Source organism: Perca flavescens, chromosome 24 (genome assembly GCF_004354835.1).
Source record: "Perca flavescens isolate YP-PL-M2 chromosome 24, PFLA_1.0, whole genome shotgun sequence".
Lineage (NCBI taxonomy): Eukaryota > Metazoa > Chordata > Actinopteri > Perciformes > Percidae > Perca > Perca flavescens.
Window position 1 is genome coordinate 14,359,733 of NC_041354.1, and position 25,198 is coordinate 14,384,930.

The following is a 25,198-nucleotide window of genomic DNA, read 5'->3' on the forward strand; positions in this document are numbered from 1 at the left end:
TCACCACCTATGTTGGTGATAGACGGGCCAAATCAACCAATCGGATCAAACTCTTGCCGAAACCAGTCGAGAGAAGAGCAAAAACAGCTTTTCCTCCGAGAAAAGCCTCCAGTGCCGTTTTTTTGCCCTCCTTTAATGAAGGAATACTTTCTAATTCGGATAAAACTTGCGCGATAGCTACGCTCATCTCATCCGTGGAAGCTGCCATGTTGTTTAGACTAACAGTCACTTCTCGTTGCGTCACACCTAAACCCGCCTCAAACCCGACGCTGATTGGTCGGTCGTTTGGCGAACGGCTCCAAATTTTCTCTATCTCAAGATGCCAGACTGATCTGCGAGTAGAAAACTGGAGCTCGCGAGATCAGGACGGTCTCACGAGGCTAATATTTACCTACATTTTGATGAAATCTCTATCTGACAATTTAAAGAGCCCCTATTATGCTATTTTCCCGTCTTTTAGTGTGTTGTATACAGTAAGATGTTTGTGTATGTAATAGATTCATTAAGTACAAAAAAACCACACTTTCCTCCAAATGGAGCCTTCTCTCCCACAGACACTTCTTGTCTCAGCTGCCTGAAAATCCTCGCCAACATTCGTTTGAAATTCCACAATTATGATGTCACTGATTGAGAATGCCAGTCCAGTTTTTCATATGCGCTGCACATAGGTGCTGCCTAAGCAAGCACAGCCCGCCCAGCGGCTTAATAAAATACTTAAAATGTGTACGCATACAAGGAATTTGAAGTGTTCCATTGCTCTCAATGCACTTGTACAGAAATACACAACTGCTAAGCAAAAGGTCAACAAAGCTGACCATATAAAGGCAAAGAAAGCAGGACTATTAAAGTATGTACACAAGTGTGTTAAAAAGTAGGTGAATATATTAAAATTGTTTATATTTATATTTATATATATATATATATATATATATATATATAGCACTAATGACCAACAACGTAAAATAAAGTAAGATGTAAACAATGTAAGTAGTGCAAATTGATATATTGTGGGTAAATATGTACAGTATATGCTGTCTATATACAGTACAGTGAAAGTGGATGATGATATGGTGATTGGACTGCATTTATATAACCTTTCTAGTCTTAGCGACTACTCAAAGCTCTTTACACGCTACAAACACCACAGCCTTTTCCCGCCAAATCCAACAGTAAAACAATTATGGTATAAATCAATTTCTTGATGCAAGACTGAACCGTTGGTAACGATGGCGTGGTGTGTGTTCTGCGTTCTTCAGATACTGTGCAGGCACTACACCTTGGGGAAACCCTGGTGAACATCACGACTTTGAACCTCAACGCCATGATGATGGATACATCGAGGTCATTGGATTCACTATGACTTCACTGGTATGTAGCTCAATGAATCCTGGTAGCCATGGTTACCAGGGAAGGAAGACCAGCTGCCGGCTGAGTGTGTCTTACTTGATTAAAATAAATATAAATGGAATCTTACCTGGGGTGTCAAGTGTGATGGTTAGTAAAGGATAATTACTATTTGTGATAATATGTACAATAAGAGACCGAAGCCCCTGTTTATTCCTCACATGTGTTTGTATTACAGTGACACAGGGCTAAGTAGTATTTCAACAACACATACTCCTATTTGAACTGTATTTTCAGAACCTTCAAAAACTCTTCTAACAAATGGGCTAAAAGAACATTCTGTCCAATAAAAATATTTTAAAGAAAAATTCTTGGTAGCTGGAACTGACATATCGTCTTGGTGATGATGAATACCCCCCCAAAAAAATCAAGTTTTATTATCATTCATGTTTGCTACATTGATGTGACTTTCCAAATGTTATATTCTTGTACACGATAATATGTAAATATATATTTCGTATGTTGTTCAAAACACGCAATGAGGTATGTTATTTCCAGTTAACCATTTTGTGAGTCAGAACTTGAAAGAAGTGCAGCAGAATAGTACGTCTCTACCATCATGAGTAAAATAGCCATAGTGGGGTGGCCTCTAGCTCACCCAGTTAGAGCGTGCGCCCCATGTTGGTCGAGTCCTGGCGGCCCAGGTTCGAGGCCGGCCTAGTGTCATCCCCCATCTCTCTCCCCCTTTCATGTCTGTCCACTGTCACTATAATAAAGGGAAAAGCCCCAAAAAATAATCTTAAAAAAAAACAAATAGCCATAGTAATCAATCGGTTAAAGGATCCCATGCCACAAGGGAAATGGTGGAAAAGCACAGTATTTCATAAAAAAATAATGATCAATATTAATAATACTGACCAATTGCATAATGTGTATGTGTGTGTGTGTGTGTAGGCTACTCTTCAGGTTGGAGGTCATGGCGAGAGGTTGAACCAGTGCAGAGAAGTCACCCTCACCACTACAAAACCTCTCCCAGTACAGGTACATACTGTACATACTGTTACTTGTTCCTGTACAGTATGTACTATCATGCTTCATATTTATACAATATCACCCATATTCTTCACATTCTACATGAGCAGCTGCCCAGTAACAATTAACATTATTTTACTGATGATTACTTACTACATCTACTGAAGGAAATTGGGTATTAATCTATTTATGTGATTGATTTGTGTTATTGTTAGGTGGATGGTGAACCGTGCAGACTCGCTCCCTCTGTCATCCACATCAGCCTGAGAAACCAGGCAAACATGGTTCAGAAAACCAAACGACGGACCTCACTACCACACCTTAACGAGTAAGTCACTCACTCACTCACTCACTCACTCACTCACTCACTCACTCACTCACTCGCACAAGCTTACACAACCTTAGTCAACTAAAGACAGTAGCTCTTTCCGACCCTCTTGCCATAGTAAATAGCATAACCTTGATCTTCCAACAGTCAAGCCTCCAACTAGACTGATAATGTACAATTATTGTGTCTATAAATAAATAAAGAAATAGACTCCTTATCTCGTAATCTCGTAATTACGAGAAAAAGATTTTGTAATCATGAGAAAAGTATAGTGGGAAAGCATAATGTACAATTTATAATAAATAAGTTGTTTTAAAGTGTTCTGGTCCTGTTTGTGTCTCAGTCAACAGCCAGTCCCAGAAAGGCTGAGGATCAGAGTCAGCAGGATCAGTATGAATGACTACGAGGCTCTGCACTATGACAAGGACAAACTACGACAAGCATGTAAGGCAACACACACACACACACACACACACACACACACTTGCATTCATGTATGCAGCGGTGCAAACAATACTATTATAATACTCACCATAATCACCATTGTGACACCACCATGACTTTATTTGAAATGTTTTTTTTTTGTTTTTGCATTTTTAAATGAAAGTACACACAAGTATCTGATATAACATTTAAAAAAAAACATTCTTACTAATGAAAACAAATACAAAAGACATATTGTATCAGTATTTACTTCATAACACATCAAAGAGTCACGACCAGACTCCATGCAATAGTTTCTGACAAAAAAAACCCATATAATGTTCATTATACACCTGGTTACTGTCATGCTATGTTCACAGGAAGTTGATTTGCTTAAAGCAGCCATGCGGTTTACTCAGTTATGATGGAAAAGGTTGCTTAGTGTATCTCAAGCATGCACTACTTCCCTTTATTGTCAATAACCAAAAACCTTTTTGGAGTAGAAATGTGCATCATATACAAGCAAAATAACTAATAAGACAGACATATGGTTCAAATGGCATATTTGTAGACACACACAAGGGAATATATATGTAAAGTATGTACCAATATTTGTGGCAGTTATGGCTTTAGGTGGTGTAAAATTCAGAACACGAAAATAAGAAAATGTATGGAGGTCAAACACAAAAATAAAAACAACAAACAAAAAACATAAACCTAAGCCTTAAAAACCTAGTAGTATTTTTTGAAAACATTTTTCTCGGTGACATGATATTCATTTTAACCATATATCGTCCATATATATATATTGTACCTCCAATAATTTGCAGATCACCGTAATACAATAAAGTTTTTATACAAGATTGCTATACAAGTGTTTATTGAGGGTATAGCTTTGGTCCACAGCAGACTTGACTTTGTTAGCAAACAACCAAAAACTTGAAATTTTAAAGATTAATTATTTGAAGATTGAAGATTAATTGGTTACATCAGGTCACGTTTTCAACCAGCTTCTCGTCAGTATGCGGTCAAGATGTCTACCAAGGACTTGAACAGGGTCAAGAAGCTGCAGGTCGATGTACCTCAATTACCGCAGCATCTTCAGGCTCAAGTGGGAATAAAACTGCTCGATGATTAGAAGGTGGAGCAGGAATGTGAAGGTCAACAAGATAATTTTCAGCTCTCTCTTCTTCATGCATAACAGCCACTCTTCACTGCTGTGGATTAGCTGTGTGTGTGTCTGTGTTTACATGAAAGATATTTTCAGGTCTTTGATTTACATACTGCACACTCGAAAAAGTGAGCAGCGCTTGCATCGCAGATGTTTCAGAAATATAGTAAGGCAGAGCTTCTTCTCGATCAGTCTCTCTCGGTCATTAGAAATATTAAACACACACACACACACACACACACACACACACACACACACACACACACACACACACACACACACACACACACACACACACAGTTTGTTTTACTATCTTTGTGGGGACCCATCATTGACATAATGCATTCCCTGGCCCCTTACCCTAACCTTAACCATCACAACTAAATGCCTAACCTTAACCCTTACCCTAACCTTAACCATCACAACTAAATTTTTAACCTTAACCCTTACCCTAACCTTAACCATAACCTAATTTTAACCCTAATCCTAAAACCAAGTCTTAACCCTCAAACAGCCCTTTAACCTTGTGGGGTCCAGCATTTTGGTCCCCACAATGCTGTGCAGACCCCACAAGTATACTGTATTCTCCGTATTTTGGACCCCACAAATATAGTCAAACAGGTACACACTCTCACACACTCTCTCTCTCACACACACACACACACACACACACACACACACACACACACACACACACACACACACAGCAGTAAGTAAGTTCAGAGTTTTCACACAGGGTGGCGCTGTTTCCTTTCACAATATTGTAAAAGGCACACTTTATAATACTGTAAACTATGTCTATTGGTGTAAATGTAGACATGGTTCTTTTTGTTGCTGGGTTTTGCATATTATTTATACGTACTGTACAGTATCCTGGGACTCAAGACTAATCCTTGGTATTTTTGAGTCACTTTTTTCAATTTAATCCAAAATTTCTGTTGTTTTTAGATGATTTTCATAATTGTCATTATTTTTACACCTTATACTTTGTTCTTGCCATCTAAAGTTGAAGTTGTTTCTCATTACGCAAATCATCACTGCTCTCAACACAGTGGATGTGTCAGACTTGGGGATGGTAAAAATATGCCTCGTTCGCTGAGGCACAGTGGTTATATAATCTCAAAGCCATTTCACTCACTGTGGCTCTGTATTCTGAGTATAATGATTGTTTAGTAGAGATTTCGATGGACCTTTTATAGGTTGCACAGGTATAAGCTGTACAGTTTTTGTATAGAATTATACTAGAAATATCATCTTAGAGGTAATAAAAAATTCTGATCTAATACTATAATATTATTATCATCATCATACATCATTACTACTTTTGTCTGACCAACAAAAGATTTAAGAGCGCCTAGTCATTGTTTTTGACAACAAAATTGCTGCTGAATTTTCAATCGGGTGCCAAGTCAATCAGAGATATAAAAATAAGCAGATGAACGTACAAAATGGCTCATTTATGGTAACAAAGCCATTGATTAAACATGAGGAAATACCATTGGTTATAAATGCTGAAGTGGGTTATATATTGCACTGGATGTCTAAAAACAGTTTAAAGCCCAGAAGGGATTTCATCCTCACATTTGCTGAGCTGGAGTGTCTGGCATATCTTTGACATATGACCTTAATTAATAAGTTACAAAAAATGTTGGCGATTCATTTTCTGCTGCCTGACTAATTTTACCATGTCTTAAGAAATTGTTCAGCCCATTTGACATTTTACACATTTTGTTGTTTGGTCACGAAAAACCTGAACATTACTTACATTTATATGAGCTATCTTCACAAACCCAACACTGTATGTACCGTCACCATACACAACAACCAATTAGTTGCTACTTGGGTGCCACTTGAAAAGGTCAGTTACAAATGAACAATCCTCTAGGAGAGTCTATGAAATCAATGCAGTAGTTGCAATTTGAAAGCAGCGTTTGGTGTGGGGATTGTTTCAAGACGCACTTGGCTAGTAAACTGCCCTGCGAGAGTAGTGAATTAGCAAAAAAGTGTACAATCTCTAAATCTGACATGGTTTCTGTGAGTGAAGTTACTATCTCTTGCTCCCAGTGCAGTCTTTTGTCTTCCACACTGCGATATTTAGTATCAATGAGAGGTGTATGTGTGTGTGGGTTCAGGAGCTCCTCACTTAGCTGTGTGATGTAACGCCAGCAATGTTGTGTTGGTGCAGCGTGCGGCTGGCCTGCACTGCCTCAGGGGCCAGTCTTTATTATTTCAAATATCTGTCGGCCTACTGATGACGAGCCAGCTTGGTCAGGCTCATTTAAGAAAAATAAATAGACACCAATGCCAACGTTAACTTGGCACAGAATTTTGGCACTGTATGTAAAATCGTCAGTCAGTGGAGATGCCCATTATTGATGTCATTTACAATGAATAAAATACTGAGCAGCGCAAGCTCAACACTAGACAAATGTGTTACACATGATAAGGTAGTATCATGCTATATTATACCGCACACAGAAATTGTGTTCACATGTTTTTATTTAACCTGGAAGTTGATATTGAGCAACAGTGGACTACACACACACTTATAGAACTGGAGTTACTTCAAAGTAACTTCCATTTGGCCCTGTGTCATCACGGAGTAGGAGACGACTTTTGTATAAGCTACATTTTTATGTTCTTTTATTCACTGTGATGCAGAGCAGGGATGTTGAGCGGAATGTTTGCAGTGGTTGTCTTTGTTAGATGTGTGTTAGTGAAAAGCAGCAGCTTACTGGGGCGGCTGTAGCTCAGATGCAGAGCGGTCGCCTACCAATCGGAAGGTGGTTCAATCCCTGGCCAGCACTGAACCCCGAATTGCTCCCGATGCTGCACCATCGGAGTGTGAATGTGTGTGAATGTTTATCTGATGAGCAGGTGGCACCTTGTACGACAGCCTCGGCCGCAGTGTATGGATGTGTGTGAATGGTGAATGGTTCCTGTGCTATGTAAAATCACTTTGAGTAGCCATTAAGACTAGAAAAGCTATACAGTCCATCTAAATTTACTGTTTCTTGCTTCTTGTTACCAGCCACGGCAGTGTACTTTGCTGGGATCAAAATGAAGGATGAGTTCGGAAATGGGTGTGGTCCGAGCAAGAGCCTTGGTCCCCCTCACTTTACGCTTCCTGGGCTAACAACCGTGAATGACAGTCATAAAACTTTTTTTTTTTAGGTGTCTAGTTGAAAGCAAAATGAAAGCTTCGAAAATGGGTGTGGTCCGAGCAAGAGCGCTGGAAGTAGGGAAGGGTTCCCCCCCCACTTTATGCTCATGGCCCGATTTGGCGTTGCGGCTTATGTGATCCCATCGCAAGATGCTCTCCACTTCATTATTAGCAATACACTGGCATAAAAAACACAAGCAACCTTTTGACCATGAATTTCCACTGAAGGACTTTAAAGTCTGGTTCTAACCTATGTCATAAATGTTTTCTTTCTGTCACAAAGATGATATTCTTAGCAAATATTCCAGTAATATTAATATGGTATATTATGTTATCTAAAAACTAATGCAGCTGTGTTTTTGTACCCCAAAACACTCAACGTAGCAAGTTTATGTACAGTATATATCATTTGACAAGTTGCTGTTGGTGGTTCCCAATTTTGGTCCTCAGCAACCATTGTGCTGCTGGTTGTCGATATAGTACCATATATTTAATTAGATTCATGTAGAGTCCCAGGTCTACGCCAGTCCCTGCTAGATGACCAAAATTAAAACTAGCAGTACTTCCAGGGTCCTGAGGGCTGGAGTTGAGCACCACTGTATAAGTACATATCAAAGTGCTGTTGGATAATTGTCTTGCTCCTCTGTATTTCCAGCCATTCCTCTGGGACTAATCGTGGTTTCTGGTGACAGCGACTTAGAAACCTGCAGAGAACACATCCAGCGTTTGCAGGAGGTAAGGAGGAGAGAGGGACGGGGGGGGGAAACCGGTGTAGATATGAAAAGGGCATGGTTCTGTGTCACTGAATGGAAATAAAAAGGCAGTACCACAAAGCAAGAATTTTCTATTTATTTGAGTTAATGGGGATCAAGGGATTTTTCTTGCTCTAAAGTTTATGTTTTAAATATCACATGAAACATATGATGAAGCATAACAGAAAGCAATATTATGTTGTGTTTCTGTCAAGGCTGGTACTGTTGGAAAGGCTCGGCTCACTCTGATTGGTTGAGCAAGTACATGCAAATGTCAGTGCGCTGCTTCACAGTTTGAGTTGTCAAGCCTATAGAGCCCTTTCCTTTCCTATGCTGCCATCTTTCTCTCTAGGACTTCTGTTCTGTCCACCCCTCCCTCAGATGCTTGGGACTGCAGGTTGGTAGTCGGATGCTGGAGTTTGTAGTGTGTTTTTTGTTTGGTTCAGAGGCACACGGGAAACTAACTGCCACCAACGCTTCAACATTCAACATTTTATTGGAAAATCTGACAACCGTTGATTAACAGTCCATCAATTCCTTTTAGGCTGCATTAACAATGAGTACCAAGAAGCAATGCCTACTGAAAAAGATATTGCAGACGGGGAAAAAGTGACATTTAAGAAAAAATAAATAATTCTGTCTACCAAAGTTAGAATTTACACTACATCTCATAAGCCCCCTAAGATATTTATGGTGCTGCTGAGTGAGACAGTGCTACATGGCTTTTCTCCAAAACGGGCTGATTAACTTTAGATAATGCAAAAACAGAAGATAACATTCAACCACTGCAATATTAAAGAGAAAGATTCAAGTGGGAGGTAACAGACTACTCTGCTAATATTGCTGCAGTTCTTTCAGGCTGGTTTAAATTTGCTTAGTTTTTAAGTCAAACCATCAAAGTCATTAGAAAGCTACCTGTCTGAATCCAGAGGTGGATTTTGGTAGAAAGGTTACATCTGACACCAGTGCTGATAGCCAGTTTGAATGATTGACAGTGAAGAAGTCTTAAAGAGGTCTCTAAATGTTCCACCAAAATGCTGCTTTGAATTCCTCCAACAAAGCGCTTTACAATTTGATTCTTATTCACCACACACACACACACACACACACACACACACACACACACACACACACACACACACACACACACACACAAACGCCATTCTAAACAAACAAACACCCACACACATAGACAGAATAGATTCTGTACTCTAGGGAATACAAAGTACAGCTTGTGGCCATTAATACATTACACAACATAATATGCACACACATATACACAGATAAAGCCATATTTTAAACAGGATCATGAACAAAATAAACATCTTAATTATTACACTTAATAAGGACATCCTAATGTTTTAGTCACTTGAAGTGAGAACAGAAAATATATTTGCCAAAAACCTTTTAAAACCCACTCATCAGTAATCATTTCCCTGCCACAGCTAAATGCATGAAGTGTATCTAGGAAATAGTATTCTATCACTTAAGAATAACCTGGGTCTAATTACTTAACAGTCTGCCGCTAAAGACACAAACGAGCACTTTGTCACTGCTGTTGTCGGAAAAACAATGAGCCGAATGTTTGGCCACTGATAACAACGTTGTACTCAACCCTTTGCTTCCTTGGGTCCTGAGCAATACACCTGCCATCACATAGTTAAGTCCTCTTCTACCAATGCTGGAGTATATGCGCCGTTTGCTAACATCTAGCTATTTAGGACTAGGCTATTTCTGAAAAACAAATTCATTCTGAATGTGCTGATGCTTAAAATGTTTGAGTTTGTTTTGGTCTTTCTTTCATCATTTGTTCTTAAATGTACTAGCGAGTGACGGAGAGCGAGCTGTACCCAGCATGCCGTTCAGCGGAGTAACCATTAATAAGGGTCCCCTCTCAATACACTACGCTGATACAGACACCAGCTCAGAGTGGGAACTAGTTAATGTTCTTTTTAACTTCATTTGTTGACTTCATCAGTTTGATTGCTTTTTTTGACCGCATCCACACAGAAAAGTTGAAATCGGGAAAGGTAACGAAGAAATGCCTTAGTCAGTCCGCTGAGCCACGAAGCCCCACCCAAGCTGCTGCACAGAGCGCCCCTAATGGTTTAGTCAAAATGTATTCATAATGAATGTGTCGCATGTCCAAATTCGACGCACCGAACGCCATGGGGTGCCCATCAATATACCTGCCAAGTGCAAAGTAGATCGGATGAACTGTTCTTGAGGCAGATTCATTGTTAGATTGAGTCAAAAAATAGCAAAACCAGTATTAAACAATTTAACTTTGACTGTAATATATGAGCTTCCCCAAAGTCCCATAGAAACAAATTCAAAGAACGTGAACTCAGTGTCCTCAATGGTAGCTACGGCCCTGGATGGAGATATTTACTGTGACTGCTAAAACGTTTTAACATCTGTGACTGATTCATCATGTGAGTGAATACACTTCTTCATTATATCATTCATTACCAACTCACCACTGCTCTCCAGCTCGACTGTCACTGTGGCAAGGAGGAAAAAAAGGGCTTTAGACTTTTCTCTTGCTTGTCAGATGCTAAATATCACATGAGAATTGCAGCTGTTATCCATTATGCTCCTTTAATGTTCGAACAGTCATTATGGAACATCTCTCTAATGGAGACCTATGTTTAAGAGGGCAAAAGGCCATTAATGAAGCCAGGAATGGAAAAGATGACATGTCTGAACAGAGCTATATTCAGCCAAACTCAGTCCAGACAGTGGTTTGGAGAAAAGTAAAACCGAGAGGTTGTCTTTTGTACTTGGCATCTTACAATGGAAATCCTAAAGCCATGTTCACATTACAGGGCTTAATGCACAATTCCTTTTCTTTTTTTTTTCCCAGACCCGATATTTCTGTCTAGACTGTTCTCATGTTTGAAATGACCAATTTCTGACATCAGTTTGTCTATGGTGTGAACAGATCTCTGCCCTGAAACGCCCCAAAGGCAACTGATGCCAACTTTGCTCTGCAAATTTTCTGTAACCAGTGTAGCATGTACAAGCCCTCCAACCTCTAAGATTTGTGGCAGGTCATTCATTTAAACTCTTGGCTCAACAGGTCTGAGTGCAGAGCCTTTTTTCATTTTTTTTTGCAGTACTGCAATATTTCAGTATTTTTGTGAATGCTGCTGACATTTATTTTTTGGATGTGAAAAATCTTTTGTGATTTTTTTTTTTTTGCCTTTTTGAATTGTGGCTCTATTTTAATTGCATTGCAAAGACTAGAGCATGTGCCACCACTTGTTTGTATTTTCCTCATGTACATGTACTTTGCTTGTCAATGTTGATATTTTTCTGACCAGCACAGCATGTGCAACGGTGATAGGATAGACACAAACAGATGGGAGTTTAATTTTAATGAGGCAGCATGAAGTAAGGTGTTATTGTCTTGAAAATTAGACTTGCACTGAGCTAGACATCTGAGAACCATGTCTGTCTTCAGCACGACACAAGTAGTGATTGTGAACTTGGTTTAGACATCTTGTGATGCACAAAGATACGTCATCCGTGATATGACCTGGGGTCACTGACTGTGGACTGTAGGCTTTTCAGCATCAAGCTGCCTTACCCAGGCCATCCAGTTGTAGAAGATCAGGCCTGAGCTTGAATCCAAGTAGCATGTGGTTCATGGATCACACCTTGATCCACAGCCATCTTGATCTTGATCTGTCGGTGATGGTCCATGATGGCTCTGTCTTGGCGGCAAAGCCTCTGCAGTGAACTTAAATGGGTACAAATTGTGCCTGAAATCGTTATCTGCTGCCCTCGCCTATCAGGTTTGTGCTTGGCCCCCTCTTCTCTGAGTCCTCTGAGTCCAAGTTAATTCTAGAAGGACCTTCTACGCCTGATGGCAAAGCTGCCTTGCTTGCAGGTGCACTTGTTTGCTTCTGTAGATTTCTGTGCAAGTGGTATCTGCTATTGCAGATGACATCTGCCCCTCCCCAAGGCTCTTCAGACAACAACTCTGGACATGCAGCCATGAACAACCAAGTCCTGCACCCTTGACTCTCCTATAGTCCTGACTTTGAATACATCATTGTAGACTTGTATCTCTGAAGAGACTTTATATAGCACCCCCTTTCCTGGATAACCTGTCGATAACTCTGTCAATCTGCCACAGGGGAGCCGTAGCTTATTCTTATGCCTGCATGAGGGGATGCTGCTGAGCATTTGCGGGGGTCCCAGCCACCTTTTGAAGGAAAGGCTTGATGTTCCTTTTGAAGCCCAAAGCTCAGCAGGGGCCATATTAATTGTTTAAGGTTACCATGTTGAAAGATCCAGGACTTAAATTTCCCAGGCAGCCCTGATCAGTCCACCTCAGCCTTGACTTGAGGGTGCAACAAAGACCTTGTCCAGGCTCTACTTTGGCTTCTCTGTGACCTACATCTGATACATCACAAGGAAGAAGCATCACTGGTTAAAACTAATCCAGGTCTCATGTAAGACTGATGTAGTTGTCCCCCATCAAGTCATCCATGATGGCTCTGATGAACACCACACTTGGTCAGAGCCTCTTCACTCCACTACTGCTGACTTAAGGTGAATAGGATTACTCAAATGATGCATCCTGCGATAATCCCTTTCTCTAGCCAATGTTTTATTGAGGTTGTTCCAGAAGTGACTCTCAGATTGAAGCACTTCTAATAGATTAGAATCAAGTTCTCGCTAGAAACATTGAGCTGAACTAGTGATGTTTCAACCAGCTTGTCTTGTATACAACCATAGGCATTTGCAATGTCCAGCCAACACAACAACCAGGTCTCTTCGACCTTCCTGTGCTTCTCAAGCCCTTCTAACCTGGAATTCAGCCTCTGATAACACTAATGATCTAAGTCTTATCATTGTCTGTCATCCACCACTGGTTTTAGAGTAGTAAATGATTTTAATTTAGTCTACAACAGATTCAGAAACCACATATAATGGCATTTATGTAGATCACTGTGCAAGCTAAGGCAACAAGGCAACATCATGCACAGAAAACTTGACAAGACCGGACTTTCAGTTTGTCCTCAAATTAAAGTTCAACCTAAATGACCTCAGCATGTTTGCAGATTTGTTGTGCTGGGCATTCATGTCTTTTCATGCTGTACCATCCAGACAACAGCATTGTTTTTCTTACTTGGAGAAGTCACCTTGCCTCTCCTTTTGATTAGCCCTTTTCATCATGCTCTATTGTCATTTGCACAGCTGTTTGATAGGTATGAGGCAAGTAATGTGAATGGCTTAGAGGATAATGAATCCCTACACCCCTCTGATTTAGATTCCTTTTCACTTCACTCTTGTGCACTTGCTGTACATATATCAACAATACCTTCATACCTAACATACTGAAAGAAAATGGGAACCAACATATACACTTTGATGGGGACATCAGCAGTAGCAGTTTATGACCCCAAATATTGTTGGAGACTAAAACACACAAGCTTGTTTCCACAGAGATTAGTTTCCCCATGTGTCTCAGCATGATGCATGGACTGTTGTTTGTGAAGGTTTATTAATGTGTGTGACCTTTTACTACGTGTATTGATTAACCGTGTGTTTAAATGTGCTTTTGGTATTCTTGTGTGGGTGTAGCCAAGTTTGTTAGTAAGTTTATTGTATTGTGACCTGTTGTAAAGGTGAGCTGAATTTGCCCTATGATGCGGATGTGATTTACTCTGTTGTGTCAGAATAGACTAAATAATTGCTCAGTGAATAAAGGTTAGGGTTCTTTTTTTAGTTGTTTCTTTATTTAAGTGCAGGGTTAATTAGGTAGTCTTTTTGAGGCCTCGATCTTCTCACAAGAGGCCTGAAAACAAAAACGGTGACAAGACAATTCATACAGTCGTACAGTTCTAACGTTTGGAAAGTATTTTTAGTGTGGTATTCATGATAACTGAAATTGTTCAATAAACACTTTTCACAGTGTTTTGTCACACAGTCATCAGAAGACAGGATCAGAGAGAAATCTTAATAATAAATGAAACTCAAAGAGCTTGTTACTTTTGAAATGTAATCTTTACTAGTAAATATAGTCACTTTTAACTTTTGATACTTTCTTTTTCTCTTTTGAATCATAACGTGTCACAAAAAGAAAAGCTACAATGGGTACTGGTTATACCTACCACATATTATGATCTTATGTAATGGCACTAATTGCAAGGTAAGTACCTCAAAATAGCTTTTAAGTTGTATAATGAATTACTTTAATATAAAATACAGACCTACCACCAATTCATCATCAACAAATCAAGTCTTCTGTCACTGTAAAACACTAAGAACCTAAATCTTACAAATACAGATTCAGCTCCATTTCATACACAAAATGTAGTTGTACTTGACATTTTTGTTTTGTGGCATGAAATGGGTACAACTGGGGTATTTCTTTCAATTAAATGCATTTTGAGTCTTAAACTTATCTAGCATAATTACAGTATCATTTTCAAATGATTTGTAGCATCTTACCTCCTTCAACATTTTTGTAAATGAAATGGTCTTTGCAGACCTTTTTGAGCATTCCAACCGTAAAAAATGCAATTTGCACACATTACACTTTGCATTAAGACGCCCTCCATAACAGGATCTAGTGGACATGCCCCTTTAGTGTCGGTTTACTTTACTATTACATCAGTCAGAGTTCCACAATACACAAAAAGAGTGTTCAGATAATAGCGTATAGACTAAAACGCCAATGATTCCACAATCTTGAAGTGAACCTAACTCTTTGCAGGGTTCACTAGTGTTGCAATTATGCTGTTGAATGACTCAGTCTACATATGCATGTACATAAGATTCCTGAGTACAGCAGGACAGGTGGATACATCAACACTTACAAACATTTGGCTTGCACTGCTCCGTCGTGGCATTTTAAGCAAGCAGCCTCATGCCATCATTATATGCCACATTGAGTTTCTGCATACTGCTTTTTTAATAGTGCCGCCACAAGTGGGCAGTATTCATTGGGGTGCTAAAAGCTTTAAAAAGTGTGGTCTTTGCATACAATGAACACATACTAAATTAAATAAACATATTAGCTTGTGCATACATCGTACAGAACTGTCTGTGAATGTCCCAATCATCAGACAGGTCATCAGTTATATAGTGCCCTAAGTGTTTGACCTCATCACACACTTTAAGGACAGTACCAGACAGAAGGAAAGCAGGAAATGACCGTTTATTGTCCTCCCTGCTTCTAGCAATGATAATATTACTCTTCTTAGAATTGTACTTAATGTCTAAGTCTGAGCCATATTGCGAGCAGACCCTTAGTAACTGTTGAAGACCAGCACTATATGGACAAAGAATCACCAGATCATCTGCATACATCAGGTGGTTGATAATGGTGTTCCCAACCATACAGCCTGTTCCACAGTTGTTAAAAGCAGTTTTGATACATCATCCATGTTTAATACAAAGCGGCAGTATTTCACAACTGGGGTAGAGAGAGCAGCTAGAGTGAACCCTCTTTTAAAGAATCCCACACTCAACCCATCTGATGTTAACTTTATGGTTGAATGTACTTATTAAGTTGATTTGGATAAAAGCTTGAGCTAAAAATGAACGTAATGTGATATAATCCTAATTTAGCATGGAGTTTTCTGATCTGCTCCTGTTTGCCTTGTTTTGTCATGACATTATGCTGTCAATACAAACTTAACGCTTCCTGTATAAAATGAAAAGCCCTGTAGTGCTTCAGTGGGCAGAATCTCTTTATTTCCTAACATCAAGGCTTTCATCATGAAACATTTACAGGACCTATTTGTGGATACTTCATGGGACATGACATACACCCACAGAAGTCTGGATTGACGGCAGTTTATCTCCAGGATAATCGCCGGTACATCTGGCGATGTGTGTTGCCGTTGTCTAACTCCGTTCTCTTCGGGAAACGACAAACTTCAAGCTAGCAAGCTACACGCTGAAAATGGCAAGTTTTAGTGATTCTTTTTTTGATCGTGCAACAGACAGACCTGCTTGGTTCTTTTAGTGAATTATTTTAAAGATTTACAAAGAATGTATGTTTACAGCATTTACTCTTTAACTGGGATGTTTTGGGACCGATTGGCAGGGATTTGTATGGAAAAAAATACACACGGCAATTCACTGGCAAAAGCAAATTACGTTTAACCATTTATCCATTTATGTAAATGGCTCACATTACTGTATCGTGTGAACGGTTAACTTAATTTAAAATGTTATGTGGTGTTTTCTTTTGCGGGGATTCAAATGTTCCACCAAAACAAGTTCCTTCCCAAGACAATTTTGCAGGGCCACTCTCGCTTCGCCGAGGAGCCAGACCTTACTCCGCAGCGCTGTGGAGATAGGTCTGGCAATGCGAGACTACACCCACAGTGACTACATGCGTCTTAATGACCCTCTCGAAAATGATATGATTCATCTCAAGGGGTTTTTCCTTCTAATAAATACTCTTTACTTCAGTACACTTTAAAAACAAATACTGCTGGGACCACTACAGAAAATTGCAGATGAACATTTAATAGCCATCACAATATAGACGCAACTGACAATCCTTATATCAATTTGGCCACAATTTAGCAGATTGACCATACAAGGTCCAGCCGTATATGAGGTTTCCACCTGGTGTATGTTTCTTTTCTTTCTTTCTTTCTTTCTTCTCTGTGGCCGGGGAGATTTAGCTGCTGGGATTATTGTCATGCTCTGTCACCCTGACGTGCGGTGGAGAGGATGAGGTTGCTGTGCTTTTACAGCGTGCTCGCTGTGCAACCTGAATTGTGTTCACAAAGCATAGAGTTCTGCGGTCCTTTCCATTTCTGTGGTTTATAGAAGCAGACATAAAACCACTTAACCAGCCAAAGCAACCTTGAATTACATATAAATGAAAACCATGTAGTGCTTTTTCCTTCTCATTGTTTTAGAAGACCACATCCCTTTTTGAAACCACAATAATAGTGAGGACGCATTTATTAAGTCCTGTAATAAAACATAAATCACAATATTAAACAAATAATGGCTTTGTCCCATCTTTAATACCATCTCTTATTCCGTACTCAAATACAAGCAGTTTATGAAAATAACCCATATAACAGAAGTCATGACGGAAAGCTGTAGTCTGGATCAAATTGAACCAACCGTTGGGTTTGTTTCTAGTGAAAACCTTTTTTTTGGGGATGTTTGGAACTATGGACCAATTACAGGAAGTTCTCAAATTAAAAGCTACGGAACAAAACAAAATGAGCTGCGGTAGACCATGGGGAGAGAAGGAGACAAAATATTTAATTTTCGTTTGGACATTAGCTCGATTACGGCCAAGCTTTGCGTCAGTGGTGGGAGTCTGATATGACCTTCCCGATGGATCAGTAAACTTTCTGTTACTGCCGTTAGCATTGTTAGCACTTGGCGCTGGCTGATTTCCTGGATGGGTTCGTGTTACTGCAGTCACCGGCTGGGACTGTTGACCGCATGTGTAGAACAGCTGCCATCTTTGACAGCTAGCTACGGCAACACCACTTGGACAAACCACATGGTTACCGACGAAGAAATACGAAATGCGAAAGTGTGTGTGTGTGTGTGTGTGTGTGTGTGTGTGTGTATATATATATATATATATATATATATATATATATATATATTCAATGTTCATTTCTCATTCACTGCGTTTTTTTATTTATTTTCATGACTATTTACATTGTAGATTCTTACTGAAGGCATCAAAACTATGAATGAACACATATGGAATTATGTACTTAACAAAAAAGTGTGAAATAACTGAAAACATGTCTTATATTTTAGATTCTTTAAAGTAGCCACCCTTTGCTTTTTTTTTAATAAGGGAAAAAATTCCACTAATGAACCCTGACAAGGCACACCTGTGAAGTGAAAACCATTTCAGGTGACTACCTCTTGAAGCTCATTGAGAGAACACCAAGAGTTTGCAGAGTTATCAAAAAAAGCAAAGGGTGGCTAATTTGAAGAATCGAAAATATAAGACATGTTTTCAGTTATTTTACACTTTTTTGTTAAGTACATAATTCCATATGTGTTCATAGTTTTGATGCCTTCAGTGAGAATCTACAATGTAAATAGTCAGGAAAATAAAGAAACACATTGAATGAGAAGGTGTGTCCAAACTTTTGGCCTGTACTATATATATATATATATATATATATATATATATATATATATATATATATATATATATACACACACACACGCGCGCACACACACGCACACATACAGTGGGGCTCGAAAGTTTGTGCAGCCCAGGTAAAAATTTGTATTAATGTGCATAAAGAGAAAATGGAAAAATCTCCAAAAGGCATCAAATGACAGATTAGACATTCTTATAATATGTCAAAAGTTAGATTTTATTTCCATCATTTACACTTTCAAAATAACAGAAAACAAAAAAATGGCGTCTGCAAAAGTTTGGGCACCCTGCAGAGTTAATACCTTGTACTGCCCCCTTTGGAAAGTATCACAGCTTGTAAACGCTTTTTGTAGCCAGCCAAGAGTCTTTCAATTCTTGTTTGAGGTATCTTCGCCCATTCTTCCTTACAAAAGTCTTCCAGTTATTTGAGATTTCTGGGCTGTCTGTCATGCACCATCCATCCATCCATCCATCTTCGTCCGCTTATCCGGTGTCGGGTCGCGGGGGGAGCAGTTCCAGCAGGGGACCCCAAACTTCCCTTTCCCGAGCAACATTAACCAGCTCCGACTGGGGGATCCCGAGGCGTTCCCAGGCCAGGTTGGAGATATAATCCCTCCACCTAGTCCTGGGTCTTCCCCGAGGCCTCCTCCCAGCTGGACGTGCCTGGAACACCTCCCTAGGGAGGCACCCAGGGGGCATCCTTACCAGATGCCCGAACCACCTCAACTGGCTCCTTTCGACGCAAAGGAGCAGCGGCTCTACTCCGAGCTCCTCACGGATGACTGAGCTTCTCACCCTATCTCTAAGGGAGACGCCAGCCACCCTCCTGAGGAAACCCATTTCGCTGCTTGTACCCTGGATCTCGTTCTTTCGGTCATGACCCAGCCTTCATGACCATAGGTGAGGGTAGGAACGAAAACTGACCGGTAGATCGAGAGCTTTGCCTTCTGGCTAAGCTCTCTTTTTCGTCCTAACGGTGCGATAGATTGAATGCAATACCGCACCCGCTGCGCCCGATTCTCCGACCAATCTCCCGCTCCATTGTCCCCTCACTCGCGAACACAACCCCAAGGTACTTGAACTCCTTCACTTGGGGTAAGGACTCATTCCCCTACCTGGAGAAGGCATTCCATCGGTTTCCTGCTGAGAACCATGGCCTCAGATTTAGAGGTGCTGATCCTCATCCCAACCGCTTCACACTCGGTTGCGAACCGATCCAGTGAGTGCTGAAGGTCGCAGGCCGATGATGCCATCAGGACCACATCATCTGCAAAGAGCAGCGATGAGATCCCCAGCCCACCAAACTGCAACCCCTCCCCACCCCGACTACGCCTCGATATCCTGTCCATAAATACTACAAACAGGATTGGTGACAAAGCGCAGCCTGGCGGAGGCCAACCCTCACCTGAAACGAGTCCGACTTACTACCGAGAACCCGGACACAGCTCTCGCTTTGGTTGTACAGAGATTGGATGGCCCTGAGAAGAGACCCCCTCACCCCATACTCCCGCAGCACCTCCCACAGTATCTCCCGGGGACCCGGTCATACGCCTTCTCCAAATCCACAAAACACATGTAGACCGGTTGGGCATACTCCCAGGCTCCCTCCAGGATCCTTGCGAGTGAAGAGCTGGTCCGTTGTTCCACGACCAGGACGGAATCCGCATTGTTCCTCCTCAACCCGAGGTTCGACTATCGGCCGAACCCTCCTTTCCAGCACCTTGGAGTAGACTTTACCAGGGAGGCTGAAAAGTGTGATACCCCTATAATTGGCACACACCCTCTGGTCCCCCCTTTTTAAAAAGGGGAACCACCACCCCAGTCTGCCACTCCTTTGGCACCGTCCCAGACTTCCACGCAATGTTGAAAAGGCGTGTCAACCAGGACAGCCCCTCCACACCCAGAGCCTTGAGCATTTCTGGACGGATCTCATCAATCCCGGGGCTTTGCCACTGTGTAGTTGTTTGACTACATCAGTGACTTCCGCCTGGGAAATCGACGACAATCCCCCATTATCCTCCAGCTCTGCCTCTAACATAGAGGGCGTATTAGTCGGATTCAGGAGTTCCTCAAAGTGCTCCTTCCACCGCCCTATTACCTCCTCAGTTGAGGTCAACAGTGTCCCATCCTTACTGTACACAGCTTGGATGGTTCCCCGCCCCCCTCCTGAGGTGGCGAACAGTTTTCCAGAAGCACTTTGGTGCCGACCGAAAGTCCTTCTCCATGTCTTCTCCAAACTTCTCCCACACCCGCTGCTTTGCCTCTTTCACGGCAGAGGCTGCAGCCCTTCGGCCCTTCGGTACCCTGCAACTGCCTCCGAGTCCTCCGGGATAACATATCCCGGAAAGACTCCTTCTTCAGTCGGACGGCTTCCCTGACCACCGGTGTCCACCACGGTGTTCGTGGGTTACCGCCCCTTGAGGCACCTAAGACCCTAAGACCACAGCTCCTCGCCGCAGCTTCAGCAATGGAAACTTTGAACATTGTCCACTCGGGTTCAATGCCCCCAGCCTCCACAGGGATGCACGAAAAGCTCCGCCCGGAGGTGTGAGTTGAAAGTCTGTTGGACAGGGGCCTCCTCCAGACGTTCCCAATTTACCCGCACTACACGCTTGGGCTTACCAGGTCTGTCCAGAGTCTTCCCCACCCTCTGACCCAACTCATCACCAGATGGTGATCGGTTGACAGCTCTGCCCCTCTCTTCACCCGAGTGTCCAAAACATACGGCCTCAGATCAGATGAAACGATTATGAAATCGATCATTGACCTTCGGCCTAGGGTGCTCTGGTACCAGGTACACTTATGAGCATCCCTATGTTCGAACATGGTGTTCGTTATAGACAATCCATGACTAGCACAGAAGTCCAACAACAAACACCCACTCTGGTTTAGATCAGGGAGGCCGTTCCTCCCAATCACGCCTCCAGGTGTCTCCATCATTGCCCACGTGTGCGTTGAAGTCCCCCAGCAGAACAATGGAGTCCCCACTGGAGCCCCATGCAGGACTCCAGTCAAGGTCTCCAAGAAGGCCGAATACTCCGAACTCCTGTTTGGTGCATATGCACAAACAACAGTCAGAGTTTTCCCCCACAACCCGCAGGGCGTGGGGAGGCGACCCTCTCGTCCACCGGGTAAACTCCAACACAGCGGCGCTCAGCCGGGGCTTGTGAGTATCCCCACACCCGCCCGGCGCCTCACACCCTGGGCAACTCCGGAGAAGAAAAGAGTCCACCCCCTATCCAGGAGTATGGTTCCAGAACCAAGACTGTGCGTAGAGGTAAGCCCCACCAGATCTAACCGGTAGCGCTCCACCTCCCGCACCAGTTCCGGCTCCTTCCCCCACAGAGGTGACGTTCCACGTCCCCAGAGCCAGCGTCTGCCGCCCGGGTCTGGTCCGTCGAGGCCCCTGACCTTCACTGCCACCCATGTGGCATCGCACCCGACCCCAACGGTTCCTCCCACAGGTGGTGGGCCCATGGGATGGAGAGGGAGTTGCCACGTAGCTTGTTCGGGCTGTGCCCGGCCGGGCTCCGTGGGCAAACCCGCCACCAGGCGCTGGCCATCGAGCCCGCCGTCTGGGCCTGGCTCCAGACGGGGCCCCGGCTTCCTCCGGGCAGGGTCACTCCATCTCTGCTTAGCTTTTTCATTGGGGTTTTGAACCATTCTTTGTCTGGCCCCTCACCTGAGACCACTTTGCCTTGGGAGACCCTACCAGGAGCACAAAGCTCCAGACAACACAGCCCTCAGGTTCACAGAGACACACAAACCTCTCCACCACGATAAGGTCATGCACTGCTCTTTTAAAGTCTATCCATAGATTTTCAATTATGTTGAGGTCAGGAGATTGTGAAGGCCATGGCAAAACCTTCAGATTACGCCTGTTGATGTAATCCACCGTGGATTTTGAGGTGTATTTAGGATCATTATCCATTTGTAGAAGCCATCCTCTCTTTAACTTCAGCTTTTTCACAGATGGCATCAAGTTAGCGTCCAAAATTTGCTGACATTTTATTGAATCCATTTTTCCTTCTACTTGTGAAATGTTCCCTGTGCCACTGGCTGCAATACAACCCCAAAGCATGGTTGATCCACCCCCATGCTTAACAGTTGGACAGAGGTTCTTTTCATTAAATTCCGTGCCCTTTCTTTCTTTCTTTCTCCAAACGTACCTTTGCTCATTCCGGCCAAAAAGTTCTATTTTAACCTCATCGGTGCACAGAACTTGTTTCCACAAGCTTGTCTATATGTTCATTTGCAAACTTCAAACGCTGACTTTTTTGGTGAGGACGTAGAAGAGGTTTTCTTCTGATGACTCTTCCATGAAGACCATATTTGTACAAGTATCTCTTTATAGTGGAATGATGTACCACAACTCCAGTGTCTGCCAGATCTTTCTGGATGGATCATGCAGTCAAACGTGGGTTTTGACTTGGTTTTCTCACAATCCTGTGAGCTGTTCCGTCTGATATTTGGTTTTCTCTGAAACGCTTTGCTGTCTTCTTATAGCCTTCTCCTGCTTTGTGAGCATCAACTATTTTCAGTTTCAGTTTTCACAATCCTGTGAGCTGTTCCGTCTGATATTTGTGTTGGTCTTCCAGATCTTGCTTTAACTTCCACTGTTCCTGATGACTGCCATTTCTTAATTACATTCCGAACAGAGGATATTGGCATCTGAAAACGCTTTGCTGTCTTCTTATAGCCTTCTCCTGCTTTGTGAGCATCAACTATTTTCAGTTTCAGTTTTCTAGACAACTGCTTAGAAGAACCCATGGTGCTGATTGTTGGGGCAAGGTCAGATGAGCCTGGGCATTTAAAACCTTTGAGATTGACATCTCTTGGTCTTTCCAGACGATGATTGAGAACAATACATGACACTGTCAGGTCTCAGCTTTCCAAAGGGGGCGGTGCATGCTATAAACTCTGCAGGGTGCCCAAACTTTTGCAGACGCCATTTTTTTGTTTTCTGTTATTTTGAAAGTGTAAATAATGGAAATAAAATCTAACTTTTTTTGACATATTATAAGAATGTCTAATCTGTCATTTGATGCCTTTTGGAGATTTTTCCATCTTTTCTTGGCTTCTTTATGCACATTAATACAAATTTTTACCTTGGGTGCCCAAACTTTCGAGCCCCACTGTGTATATATATGTGTGTGTGTGTGTGTGTGTGTGTGTGTATATATATATATATATATATATATATATATATACATACATACATACATACATACATACATACATACATACATACAGTACAGGCCAAAAGTTTGGACACACCTCATTCAATGCGTTTCCTTTTTATTTTCATGACTATTTACATTGTAGATTCTCACTGAAGGCATCAAAACTATGAATGAACACATATGGAATTATGTACTTAACAAAAAAGTGTGAAATAACTGAAAACATGTCTTATATTTTAGATTCTTCAAAGTAGCCACCCTTTTTATTTTCATGCTTTTTTGTAGATTCTCATTAATAAGGGGAAAAAAACAAAAAATTCCACTAATTAACCCTGACAAAGCACACCTGTGAAGGTAAAACCATTTCAGGTGACTACCTCATGAAGCTCATTGAGAGAACACCAAGGGTTTGCAGAGTTATCAAAAAAAGCAAATGGCACATATCAGCGGCAGTTGATTTTTGTGTTCAGCCACCAATAGGTGACTGTGAGCTGGGTTACAGGCACCACCGCATGACGTTCCTTTCAGGGGGGGATGTGGCAGTTGAGTATAGGTGTTGCTGGCTAACTTAGCATTAGATTAGTCGACTACCCATACAGCTAACTTTATGTGGCGAATTTAATCATGGGGTAGCCTAGCGCTATTAACCGTGGTCAAAACAGTCATACTAAAAATCACTTCATGAGCATTACATTATAATGTTACCATACGGTTTAGCCACCAAGCATTAGCATGAGTCACTTGTCAACGTAGCACATAATAGTACGAATGAACCAGGAGTCCTTTAGCAGCAGAGATGGTCTCTCCTATATCCGGCGCGTTGTCAGCCAGCGCGTCGGCATGCAGACCGTGGCGAAGGACAGTATTAATTAGGTGATCGAGACAAGAAAGTCTCCTATATGGTTCCAAGGCTTTGATTATGTTGCTGCCTTGATATGTTAACCACACTATTCAGCTGAGGGAGATAGGGTAGAGTTTTTTTTTAATTAAGTTTTTTTACGTTCCTTCATTCGGATCCATTTGCGATCCTTTACATTCTGAATAAACAAACAACGCAGTGTACACGCTTCGTCCTTGTTGCATTATTCATTAAGATAATTCAAAACAGATTTCTGTAGTTCAAACAACTCGGAATTGTCCGTACGGCCCACGTATTTAAAAAATTGTCGGGTTTCAATCAGACTCGGGCTCATGATTACAGTTAATGTGTCGGCCGGGCTTGGACACAACGTGCACAGGCTCGGGTAGGTTCGTGCTTGATTTTTTTGGGCCTGATCTAAGCTCTAGTTGTCTGACCCATCCACCACCGCAACCAACTTCCTTACGCCGTTTTGGGGGTTTTTCATACTCCCTACCGTTGTAGCTCTTAATACTATGGCATTTTACAGCGCTGTGGTCGAGCTGTTGATATGCCCGGTGTGTTCCATACAGATGCTAAAAGGTGATTCTTGCATCGGTATCAGACGCGAAGAGCCACTGACCAAGCACCAGTATTTTACGAGTTGGGAGTGAGAACGGGTTGTAATAATTCAATTCAGTTTTATTTATAGTATCAAATCATAACAAGAGTTATCTCAAGAAACTTTACAGATAGAGTAGGTCTAGACCACACTCTATAATTTACAAAGACCCAACAATTCCAGTAATTCCCCCAAGAGCAAGCATTTAGC

At 41.7% G+C, this 25,198-nt stretch overlaps 1 protein-coding gene across 3 annotated transcripts in view; it reads left to right on the forward strand.

Annotated features, from left to right (window-relative positions):
• Nucleotides 1-25,198, forward strand: part of dgkza (diacylglycerol kinase, zeta a) — a 131,351-nt gene that overhangs the window by 62,102 nt on the left and 44,051 nt on the right. For all 3 annotated transcript variants that reach the window (XM_028571708.1, XM_028571709.1, XM_028571710.1), the window contains 5 exons: nt 1,257-1,368; nt 2,299-2,385; nt 2,592-2,704; nt 3,048-3,148; nt 8,117-8,196. In XM_028571708.1, coding sequence (XP_028427509.1) covers nt 1,257-1,368; nt 2,299-2,385; nt 2,592-2,704; nt 3,048-3,148; nt 8,117-8,196 — 493 coding nt within the window. The remainder of the gene's footprint in view (nt 1-1,256; nt 1,369-2,298; nt 2,386-2,591; nt 2,705-3,047; nt 3,149-8,116; nt 8,197-25,198) is intronic.